Source organism: Helicoverpa zea, chromosome 5 (genome assembly GCF_022581195.2).
Source record: "Helicoverpa zea isolate HzStark_Cry1AcR chromosome 5, ilHelZeax1.1, whole genome shotgun sequence".
Classification (NCBI taxonomy): domain Eukaryota; kingdom Metazoa; phylum Arthropoda; class Insecta; order Lepidoptera; family Noctuidae; genus Helicoverpa; species Helicoverpa zea.
In genome coordinates this window covers 11,155,411-11,168,245 of record NC_061456.1, presented here as the reverse complement: position 1 = coordinate 11,168,245, position 12,835 = coordinate 11,155,411, and the positions used below count along the sequence as shown (strand labels likewise).

Below are 12,835 nucleotides of genomic sequence, written 5' to 3'. Positions count from 1 at the left end.
TAATCTGCAATAAAGTGGCGACGTCACGTCTAGGGTGAAAATATAACCTTCGTAATGACGTATTTTTAGGCTATAGATGTAACCCTGCGTCAAGTGAATATGTACTTAAAAACCTGGTAGCAGGGTGCAATTTCCAATGAAATGCTTTTCGCGAACCTACATGAGATTTTAAAACATAATAAAAAGTTTAATAAACTGTAAAAAATCAAGCAATGAGTCCATAACTAAAGATATTTTTTGGTACATAAAAATACGACAAAGTTAAGAAAAGAAATATAGAAAACAGCTGCTAAGCAATATTAGATATTTAATATGTTTTTAGTCGAGACAACTTTCAGAACCCTAATCCCGACTAACTAATTGATCATGATTCATGAACCCTGAGCTACGAGTGTCAAGGATTAATAACATTAGCAAAAAATGTTGAGATCTATTTATTATTTATTGTTAAGTTTAGCAAATTAAGATTAAGTATTAAAACAATCATCCTATTTATAACCATGCTATTATTTTATCAGGTCTGCCGTTATTTCACGATTTAACCATACCTAATGATGGATTTCGTAGTCACTTGAACGAGTCTCAAGTCTGATACGGGGTAATACATGCCCGCTAAATACCTCTAACATATACGAACTTTTTATAAAAGTTCGCAAGTTCACACCCTTCCGATAAGTAATTCTTTTCAACCTTTTTTCAACCTACCAAACTACCGCAAAAAAAAGAAAACAAACACATAAGTACATAATGTATTAACCATTGATGTTATTGATCAATCAATTCTCTCCGGCTTACATAAAGCCTATGGAGCCCAATACATCTTGCACCGTATATTTTTAAGCCATTTCCATTAAAATTTACTTTAATGGCTCGGTTTGTTGCTTTTCACTATCCTCGGCTAACGCGGCGTTTCTTAATATATCTTTTTTGTGCTCGAAATACAGCCATCTGGAAATAAATAGAAGGTTTTAATCTCTAGAGGGAATTTTTGAATTATTAGGTGTAGAAAATTGTGACTGTATGGAGGGGTGATTTAGATGATTAACGCATCAGCGGTTAAAAGTTCGTGAGTTCAAATTGACGTGAATCTTCTCTAGATATAAGCATATTTAACTTATTTAAAGACATTAAGAAGTCAACTACAAAAGTAGCATGTAACCTACATAGACTGCAGGCTTATAAAATATGTATTTCACTTATTAACTAACTGATTTACCAAAAAGGAGGAGAATCTTAATTCGAATGTTTTTGTAGACATAGTCTTAATGGAAAATAAATCATATCGTATATCAATATCAACCGTAACTTTGATATAAAAGCTTAAAGGGAAATCTAGAAGAAATAATTGTGTTCAAAACAAGACTGATAGAACCGCAGTTTGTTCTGAACCTTACGATTCCTGATAAACAAAGATCACTTACCCAAATATAGCAATAGCAGGAAGCGTCAGCCCCGCTCCAAGTAGGAACACGGCACCTGGTAACACATCTAGTGTAGCCATGTACGTCCTGGAGTACAGGGGGCCGTAGATCAGAGGCATTGTCGCTTCTGCAAGACCGAAGAGGGAGTTCACTTTACCTGGAAATTGAAAAGGTATAGGATAAGTAATAATTGTGTGTATTTCTACAGATAAGACCTCCTGCCTCCGGTGTCAAATACTGTGAGACACACGGTTGTGTTTTGAGGTCTACTCGCTCTAGCAAACAGTAACAACTTATGGCGAACATTTCTATAATGACCATAAAATTGCAACTTTTTTTGCGCCAGCTGTGGCATGACTGACTGCACCAACGCGTATTCATTTAGTGAGCAAACAAATGCGCGTGAACAACTTAAATGAATGGAATCTTGCCATAAGTCTCAGAAAGACCAAAAGTCAATGAATTCTGCATTCAACCTGTTTAAAGTATAAACCAACTGTATCAATGAATACTTACCAAATTCTTCTCCTTTCACTAGTTTTGTAGCAATGGACCGCATCGCTATGAAGGATGTGCCGTTCAATATCTCCAACAGAGGTGCTGTGAACAAGAAACAAGAATTATTACATTTTACCAAAAGCATTTATTTCATATAATCTTCATATTATATACTAGCTTCTGCCCGCGACTTCGTACGCGGATCCTGTCCCTTATACCAGCGACTACGGGGTTAGCAAAATCAAAGATCTGAATCGTCTGATGTTGAATTTAAAGGGCCCGTTGACGGGAAAACAACGGAATACGCAAAATCATTCGAAACGTTCTATATATTTAACTTTTGTACGTCAACGGCAAAAGCACAGCAGACTAAACAAAACGCTAAGAACTAAAGCGCAATAGGCGTGACCATAGGGATAAAAGTAGTGATTCTAATTAGTCCGCATTTAAGTGGTTTTTCTGAACGGACCCTTAAATAACAAAGTAGTGGTGACCTAGTGTTTAGAGAACCAATCTCTCAAGTATGAGTGTGTGACTGCGATTACAGGTCTGGCAAGTACTTGCTAATGCAACTTTTCTTAGTTCGTATGTACTTTCTTAGAATATTTTGGACACCAATGACCGGTTTTTGGAGGAGCTGTCATTTCTAGTGTGTCCCGGCTGTCAATGAACATCCTTGGCAGTCGTTATGGGCAGTCAGAAGCCAGTAAGTGTGACCAGTTTTACCAAGAGGTATTGGGTTGAGCGGGTAACCGGGTTGTGGAGGTCCGATAGGCAGTCGTTTCTTGTCAAACACTGGTACTCAGTTGCATCGAAGCCGACCTTAACATAGTTGGGGAAAAGGCTCTTGAAGTAATAACAATAATAACAATGAGATTAAACGCAACAAAGTCGGAGAGCTCGTGATGTCACGTCTATGTAAAATTTGTGCTAAGAAGTGACTTAATACAAAATTCAAGCGTTTTGTATCTTCCTTGTTCTTTGTTTGTGAAAGAAAAAAAAACAATACTTGTCCATTATTTTAGGGTTATCTAAAAGACGGACTATTACTTTCTTTGATTCACCATGCTTATTTTGTATAATTTGTATCAGTAAACGTGTCCGACTCGCGAGACAATGAGTAGCATATTCTTTACTTGAGAAGTTCTCTAGACATATGGATGTAGATGCGTAAATATGCCAATGACGGAAGCGCGCTTCGCGATCCGATGAGATTTCCTCGGAGCAAGTAGCAGACTGATGTTCTCGAACAGCATCAAGTCCTTCCAAACGCTCTTCGGTATATCTTTGGGATCTTATGATTCTCTCCCTAAGAACATTGGAAAAGATTCGACCCATGGTAATAGTTTTATTGTGAAGAAGATACCTGATCAATTAAAATCTAGCTGACTGCCCCCTCGCCCCCCGCGGTACTGAGTAGGCTACCCTGTCACGAAGATAAATGAAAAAGAATACAACACTCAAATAGCATTAAAACTCGAACATTCATTCTATAAAGTTTTGTAGTAAAAGAGTAAAATTGACGATGATATACCATCACCATTGAAAGTCTGTCCTAAACTATTACCGCCTTCACTGCTTGGAGGTATTTCCAGCTTATTATATCACTATACAGTGAAATTAGAGATAGCTTTCATTTCCACATCAGTTATTTCTGATCTTCGATTCTCATAAGTCAACAGAAAATATACATCAGATCGAACAACTTTTGCTAAAACGTCATTTCAAGTGTAGTAGGGCACTTGGAGTTCAACTTGAGATGTTTTAGATCTTCGATTTTTGTAAGTCAACAGAGAGTGCTCATCAGATTGAACAACTTTTGCTAAAACGGTATTCCTATGTATGCTATTGTGTAACTGGGCTCTTGAAGTTCCACATCAGGTGTTCCAGATCTTCAATTTTTATAAGTCAATAGAGAGTGCTTATCAGATAGAACAACTTTTGCTAAAACGTCATACCCGTATATGCTACAGAGTAGCTGGGCTCTTGGGGTTCCACACCAGGTGTTTTAGATCTTCATTTTTTATAAGTCAACAGAGAGTGCTTATCAGATAGAACAACTTTTGCTAAAACGTCATACCCGTATATGCTACAGTGTAGCTGGGCTCTTGGGGTTCCACATCAGGTGTTCCAGATCTTCAAATTTATTCTCTCAACCGAGAATGCTCATCACGTGGAACAATTTTTGCCATGGCACCATTTTTGTATCTCTTATAGTTTTGTTGATCTGTTGCAGTTCTGCACCAGGTCTTCAAGTTTTGAAGATAAATTATAGCCTATATGTTGCCCAGACATTATACCGATACAACAAAGAAAAAATCATTGAAATCCGTCCAGTAGTTCCGAAGATTAGCGTGTACAAACAAACAGACATACAGACATACAGACATACAGACAAACAGACAGATTTTTTTTTTTGGATTTGTGCTCGATTACTGTTTCTGAACTCCACTCAATTATATTTTTTTTATTATATTCAATGTACAGACAAAGTTTTTTTACAGATTTATTATATGTATAGATTATGCGTTTCATATGCATAGTTCTGATATCAATGATAGCAATGCATACTGAACTACTGTAGACCAAACTGTCGGCCGATAGTTCGCTGACGCTTGGCTTTGGTTTATAATTTGCCAATCCGATCAAAATTTTTAGTCAGTCCGATCGAATATTTGATCATTGTAATGTGCGCACTACCATTCATCGCTACACTGATTAATGAGCCCAAACAAGCTATCGGCCTACTAAAAGTCTGTAGTACGGGGTCTGTTAAGAAATCTTGAAATATTTAATCAAATAAAGATCTCTATTGATTACACAAACGATTTTTATCCCACTTATCAATGAAGGGAATGACACTTGTATTGTTAGTTCGGCCATTCAGAGAATGCGTTCCTGACACGTCGCGATTGAACTGACGACGTAACTTTGCAATGGCGTTGCAGTTACGATAAAAATATTTTTGCTGGTTGTTTACCGTTTTAACAATTGAGGAGCATTAAAACAACATTATTATATCAATAATCAATGAATGTTATTACGTCGTCAGTTCAATCGCGACGTGTCAGGAACGCATTCTCTGAATGGCCGAACTATAATTGTTGCCACTTTGATAACAAACTGTTTAATTGCTGATAACCTTCCCATCTTATCGAGGAACAAATAAAGCATGCAAATACTGGAAGATAATAATATCATATAATGAGAGGCTTCTTAGTTTTATAAGGTATACATTCTTTAGTAGGTACAAGATGTTGCATAAGTGACTTGTAGGATTATGTCCATATGTAGGTAAATGTTTTTTAATTACGTAATAAGTATGAAATATTGCGTAGTTTTTCTAACATTTTAACCGTCTTCTGGAACTCATTCTAAAAGATGATCCTTACATAGATAATGTGAGCATACACTATGAAACCTATTCCCTCTGAAAGTAACATGTTATGCGTCCTTTTTTATTTAAGGTATTTTTATGTTAAAAGACAAAAGACAATAATGAATAACTATTGTTTTAAAATTACGACACAAAATAAACGTTGACAATCTTCTGCGGGACAATAAGCATCATAGACATACTAAATTAATTACTTCTTTATTAATTAGTGAAGTACACCTTATTTGTTAATATCTTAAATTTCAAAACTATTTAAAGTTGAGTGATAGTATCGAGTATATAATATTGACACTATTTCTCACGTCACTTCAAAATAAATCACAATCAAAAAACTTAATCACTAAAATCTTAAACACGTGTTTCAACATAATCACAAAATAATTCGTAAAAAATTCACTGGGTAAATATAAAGACGAAGGCATTCACTTTATCTTAAATAAATTAATAGTTAAACAACACTAGAAAAGCCTGCAAAACGCACATAAAAAAAACAAAACCGGCTTCATCATTAGATTTTAAAACCTATTCGTGGTCATAGTTCATCACGTGACTTTTATAAAAAGTCCAAACACAGTTATAATACGATGTTCCATGTTATTGTATAGTCTTCAAAACTACATACAGCTGTAAATTTTCATGACGCTACGGACCTTGGAAAATGGTTAAATTACCTTAGATTTCATTACACAATAACGTATAGGTCGACCTATTAAAAGCGTGTTAAAAACCACTGAAAATGGATTATTTCTACATCATTACGGAGTAAATAAAGTGAATGCATATCTTTTACGAATTGTAAGTCATCAATCAATTGTAGCTGACATTAAGGGTTCGCAGTCAATATCGAATTGGATTACATGAAAAAACTTACAGTCATTTATCCTTTAATGGAATGTATTGTAGTGTAATTCAAGATTCTTGTAATGTATTTTTTACTATACAGAGGCTTCATTTGTTTTGTAACTTTAAGAGTACACAGACTAAAGTAAGTCGCCGACAGTTGACCCGATGTTTGGTCCTATGATTGACCGACTGAAAACTTTGACTGGAAATTCAAATAATTCATCATCATACTGACTTATGAGCCTGAATAAACTATCAGCCGACTATAAGTTTGCAGTGTTGGGGTACTCATAAGGTTCATTAATCATTTGACCAATTGCCGACCAATTGACGACTGGTTATAGTTGGATTATCGTTATAGATACATGCAGTCCATCCTCATCATCCTCCGAGCCTTTTTCCCAACTATGTTGGGGTCGGCTTCCAGTCTAATCGGATGTAGCTGAGTACCAGTGCTTTACAAGGAGCGACTGCTGTATCTAACCTCCTCAAACCAGTTACCCGGGCAACCCAATACATGGTGCAGTCCACTCTTAAATAATTCCAATACGATGCAACTGATTTCAAAATCTTGTTATTGTTCTACATATGCATGTAGTTAATTAAACAGACGTTCTACATGTCTAAGAACAAAAATGACTATCTAACGTCGTGGCCTATTGGTATTTCCCATACGAAAAGTTAAACAAATGAACAATAAAAATAACAAAAAAGGGTGTTATAAAACAATTTACATATAAACTAAGCCTCGTAAAGCAATATAAACTATGAATCGTTTACAAAGCCGTTACTGAGAGTAATTCATTTAACATAAAGCTGAATGCTGTTAAACTTATAACTGCCATTTAAAAGTTACGAGTCAGGGTTTACGAGTTCAGTTTTGTACATAATCCGGTTATGTACTTCCATGTTATATTACATATATGTAGTGTATGTGGGGGGAAACTCGCCTCTGGGCCGCGGCCCAGATTACACAGTATAATAATAGTCGGGAAAACTGGTCCGAATGTGCGGGCCAGATTACTATGTGAAAAAAGTGACGGAGGTAAATCGACCCATTGGGACTTAATTTCATAAAATCCGATAGTTGTGAAATTTTTCACAGCTCAAAATCGTCAGGAGGCAAAAAGACTTAGATCTTTTTCATAATTTTCATCATAAATATAATACTTTGCCTAGATACTGGACTCCTAGTAGCTAATATAAACTTCGTTAAATAATGAAGTTCCTATAGATATTTGATACATAGTTTTTATTTTTACTTTTTTTTTAATATCTAGATTAGTGGAGATAGTGGGATATTTACATATGTAGAATATGTGTGTATAAGTAGGATATAATATTTATTTTTATTTACTTACAGCATGTTAAAAACCCCATTAAAGTTTTTGTTGCATATTTAGTTCCTATACCTATATATTTAATAATCGCAAAATCGTCAGAAGCTAAAAAAATAAAGATCTTTTTCATAATTTTATCGAAAACTAGCTTTTGCCCGCGGCTTCGCTCCCGTCAACTGACTTCTCTACTTTACCCTATTTTGTTTCATAAGAACCTTCTCCTGACAATAACAAACACAACAAAAAAAGAATTAGTCAAATTGGTCCAGGCGTTGTTGAGTTATGCGCTTACCAACACATTTTGCGATTCATTTTTATATTATTTTATATTGATGTCTATATATCCAATGTCAACATAAATGAGTGTTACAAAAATACTCTTGTTGCCAAAAGGGGATTTGTTTTTTCTTGTAACACTCAAACAAAATTTTGATAAAAGAAACAATGTTTCTATATTTACGTTTTACTTATAAATTGAGATTATTAATTGTCTCATGTTTTGACAGAGATAACATCTAGACAAAGTATTATATTTATGATGAAAATTATGAAAAAGATCTAAGTCTTTTTGCCTCCTGACGATTTTGAGCTGTGAAAAATTTCACAACTATCGGATTTTATGAAATTAAGTCCCAATGGGTCGACTTACCTCCGACACTTTTTTCACATAGTAATCTGGCCCGCACATTCGGACCAGTTTTCCCGACTGTTATTATACCGTGTAATCTGGGCCGCGGCCCAGAGGCGAGTTTCCCCCTAACCCGTAGTTAATGCTACTGGGACTGGGATGCAAGATACAAAGCGTAGAGCATTACCTGAGTATAAAGGTACAAATCATTTAATTTCTCAGTTCTGTGTATTATCAGTATTTGTGTTAAAATCCGACTGTAATTACTGTGTATTTACGAAAATTTTGATTTCATAAACATTTGTGCTGAACTGACTTTCGACACAAGAAATAGGTATTTTTATTTACAATTCGATAAGCAGTCCCAAAGGTAAATTTAGTCTACCTTACAGTTTATATGCTTTCTAGATCTAGAAACTCATTCCATATCGAGCAAGTTCTTCATCAGTCTCCATTCGTCATCATCGACCTCTTGCCTTTATCCCAATTTTTATTATAAGTGATCAGCGTAGCTAATTTTCTTCCATACTCTATTTGGCGTCTGATTAAAATAAGTTCCATCTACATCGTCTTTTACACAATTCATCCATGGTTTAGATCCTTAACTCATCATTCCTTACTCCTTAAAAAAAAACCACGTGCTTACCTAAATAGATTTCCAGGTCATTTCTAGCGAAGGCATAGGCGAAGGAAGCTATGATCTTGCTGGTGTTGGATATGATGCCCAGGATCGTGTCATCCAGCTTCATATAGTTGCTGAACAGGGTTATTGAGAAGAAGGTTCCTGGAAAACGAAGTGTATATCAAATATTTTTTCTACAGATATGTGGTACACTGGTTACTTCGGTATACTCATCATCTGCCTTTTCCTAGCTATGTTGGGGTCGGCTTCCAGTGTAACCGGTTACAGCTGATTTTCAGTGCTTTACAATGTGCGACTGGCTATCTGACCTCCTCAACCCAGTTACCTGGGTTCTGACAAGATGGTCACCCACGAACCGAACGTGCCAAGAGTTGTCTAACTTTATAATTTATCGGTCGTATTATACATATATGGTCGAATATTTTGGCGTCCTAAGTAGATAAATAATAAGAGAGTATCTACAAAATCGTGTCTATGTTCAATCTAGAACTTATTCACTTGAACTAATGAAGGGAATCAAGCTAACACGTCGTTAAATGACCAGTAGTTAATATAACAACCGGATTCCGTTTATTGCCTGCTTAGACCTAATAGTAACAAGGAAGTTGGAACCGTTTAGAGCTCCAAGAGACATTAGCCATGACCTCAGGCTGCAAAATTTAGGAAGATCTTAATACTAACACAACCGAATAAAAAAAAAACATACCGGCCGAATTGAGAACCTCCTCCTTTATGGGAAGTCGGTTAAAAAGTAAAACTAAATCCATGTATCCATCCACTAATCCATTCAGTAATCGGTTGGTCAGTTTTTGAGTAAGTGACGATAACATAATTGTAACGCTTCCGTGTATCCTCAAATAATTTATAAATATAAATGTTTTTAGAAGTTTCATCCATTTCCTGCTAAAACTTCCCTCGCCCAGATAACATATAGCCTATGTCGCCCGGAAATAGTATAGCTTTCATAGCTAGTACAGCTTCAAGTTTTATTCAATTCAGTTTAGTAGTTACGAAGCTTTTAGGTGCAAACCATAAACAATGTATAGTATTATACGTAGACGACCTTATAAAGGTCGCCGGAAGACGCTGGATGCAGGTCGCCTCCAACAGGTATCTGTGGAGATCAAAGGGGGAGGCCTATGTTCAGCAGTGGACGTCCTATTGCTGAGATGATGATGATGATGATGATAATTATACGTATGTACTACTCACCAAATAAATTAGTGACAATAGAGTAAGTCGACCACATGCTGTACTGGACCTCATCCCAATTGAACCTATACCTGGTAAATAGGTACATCACACTGAATTCACCTGAAATAAAACAAGTCATCAAGTATTGTATTTCCGTAGTAAAATCCAGGTTAATATATCAATCTAGGTTAACAATTTGGACGTTCTGTATCAATGCGGAATTTCGTTGATGACCGAGATATAGTAGAAGGAAAAATAAATACTATTGTGACGTTTGATTTTTCATTATCGTTTACCTACGTATCATTATCAAATTAGAGTCTACTAAATTACTGTTATTAGCATTGAACATTGTCTTCTTCTGGTAATTTTATACTATTTTTATGACTGCTACTGAATTATAGAGTGATGATCTACTCTCCACTATTCCCATATTACTAACAAGCTTTCGCCCGCAATTTTACCTACGTCCTGAGGAAACTATTTTCCGCAAATACACATACATAACAAATTTTCGGACAATTACCCTAGACATCATTATAATAAATAAGAATAGGCAATCCGATTTTCACTTGTTTTTGAAGCAGCAACAATCGTATAATTTTCTCCGGAGTCCCTTCAAAATGGTTCACGCTAGTTTCTCAAAAGCCTATGGTACTTACCATGAGTAGGTCCAAATACCACGCATACAACTATGAGCAGTAGGCAAACTCTCAGTCTTCTGTTCCCGGGGCCCTTCTTGAAGGCAACCCTGAAGGTTTCCATCACCAGCCCCAAGTCAAAGAACTCTCGGAGAAAGCTTTTCTTTTTGTGCTTTTTATTTTCCTGAAATTGTTTGTAATTTTATCCATCTACAAAACAGGTATATGTAGTTTTAGTACACAGATGTGGGTAAGCCATACCTGTGTTTGCATGTACATGCCATTGTCTTTGTGTGTGTAAGCTACGGAACGTTCAGTAGTGGCCGAATCGTCGAGTCTTACAAAAAGAATGTGCATGAATCTACACACACACGTATGCCTCACCCGGTTTCAGGAGCTAAATATTTTCGAGTATATTTGTGGGACAGTATAAGTACTAATATTCGTGAAAAATATGCTAGCATGATGACTTTGTTCGAAGGCTTAGCTAGCAATATGGATGTTTCTTTGTATTTATTTTGCAGCTTTGCTGTATTAAAACCTTTTGATATTTTACAGTCATTTTGACATTCTAATTCTCGGAATTATATTGTGCTTGACGTTCATGATGATACCGTAAATGTAATTCAGCTATTTTTACAAAAAATACCCTTGTAAATTATTTAAAACCTATATTAAGACTACAAATGATCAAAACTATAAATAAACAATAAATCAGTCACCGACTGATAAGATAAAGGAAAATTACAACCGCGCTAAATCACAAATAAATCAATACGTTAACACAGTTCTTTCAGATTATCTATTTTCTTTATACCTAACGACATCTTTTGTTTAAAAAAACAAAGCATTTCAAATGAATGCGATCTGTGTTACTAATCATACAAGGTACTTACAAGTTTCTTTATAGCCCTCTGCTTCGGATCTTCCAAATATACGAAACCATAGACCAAACTGAAGATGTAAAGACAAGAAGACACTGTGAATACTCCGTAGTACCCCACCCAGGACAGCATCACACCGCTCAAAGCACTCCCGATGGGATAGCCCAGAGACATGAACATATTCACCAACCCCACCCTGTAGGTCCTATTCTCCTCCGTAGTAATATCCCCAATGTAACTAAATACACCGATGAAGTTTGTGAACCAACCCCCAGTAATAGCTGGAAATATAGCCTCCGTAAACACAGTCACTTCCACAGGTAGCATAAAGAAATATGTATTCACGATGAACCCGAGACAAGCAACAAATTCCCCAACTATTGGCAGCATGATACATATTTTTCTCTTCCCAGTCTTATCACTCCATGCTCCAACGAAAAGAATAAGTAACACAGGAATCGATGTTTGCACCACGTTCTTCCATACTCCTATACTTGCTATAAGCTTCTGCACTTCTTGTTCTTCGTAAGTGTAATTTTCCGTCTGTCTTAGGTTTAGAGCATCACACACTTCTGAACTGTAATTTAGATTGACTCTGCAGGCCTTTTCTAAATTTAAATTTGATATAGCTAACGATGCGAGTACACTGGGCATGACATAGCAAGCCATAATAGGCTCCACAGTAGTGTTTTCTTTTATTATTTTGAGCCTTTCTCTAAAAGTTATCTTTTTTTCCTCTTCATGTTTTTCGTCTTTTACTTTTTCTTCTGGATTTGGTTTCAAAGGAGAAGATTCATCACTGTCGTCTTTTCTGTCTTCTATTTCTTCTTTAGTTTTCACAGGTTCACTGTCGGGAGTCATTCTTGCTACTTTGTGTCTTTGTCGTCCGTGATGTGATGAGTTTGTTCGACAACAATACTCCCGTATTGCGTCTGTTTGTACATCAACTGTTTGTTGTGGTTCTTATAATATATAATATTTTATCCGATTCAATATTTATAATGTCTCGACTTGATACTGATAAGGAATATTACACGGGCCAATTGCGTACATCTCTTTTTATCAACGTTTTCTAATACCTGTCATAAAACAATTCCAGGTTTACAATAGTAAATATTCTTAGAATTCCCTCGGCGTGATTGTGGTTTTGTAAACACAGATAAATCTATTTTAGTTTGAGTTGAAAACAATGTGTTTCCTCGTTGCGGTGTTAATAAAAATGTATGGAGAATATGTTAATGAGGGAGTATTCAGTTACTTGAAGAGACCGTCACACGACTTGCCTCTCAGGGAGGTCTGAATGAACGCCGGGTCGGCTAAGTGACTGTATGAACATACGCCAGTGA

General features: G+C 35.9%; 1 protein-coding gene across 1 annotated transcript; it reads right to left on the bottom strand.

The window, feature by feature from the left end:
* Nucleotides 1-737: 737 nt before the first annotated feature.
* LOC124630580 (proton-coupled folate transporter-like) lies at nt 738-12,835 on the bottom strand. The gene is made up of 7 exons (XM_047164539.1): nt 11,502-12,835; nt 10,627-10,789; nt 9,983-10,084; nt 8,774-8,911; nt 1,938-2,021; nt 1,422-1,578; nt 738-948 (listed from the first exon to the last, which is right to left on the bottom strand). The coding sequence occupies exons 1-7, from the start codon at nt 12,348-12,350 to the stop codon at nt 858-860; spliced, it is 1,584 nt and encodes a 527-aa protein (XP_047020495.1). The 5' UTR covers nt 12,351-12,835; the 3' UTR covers nt 738-857.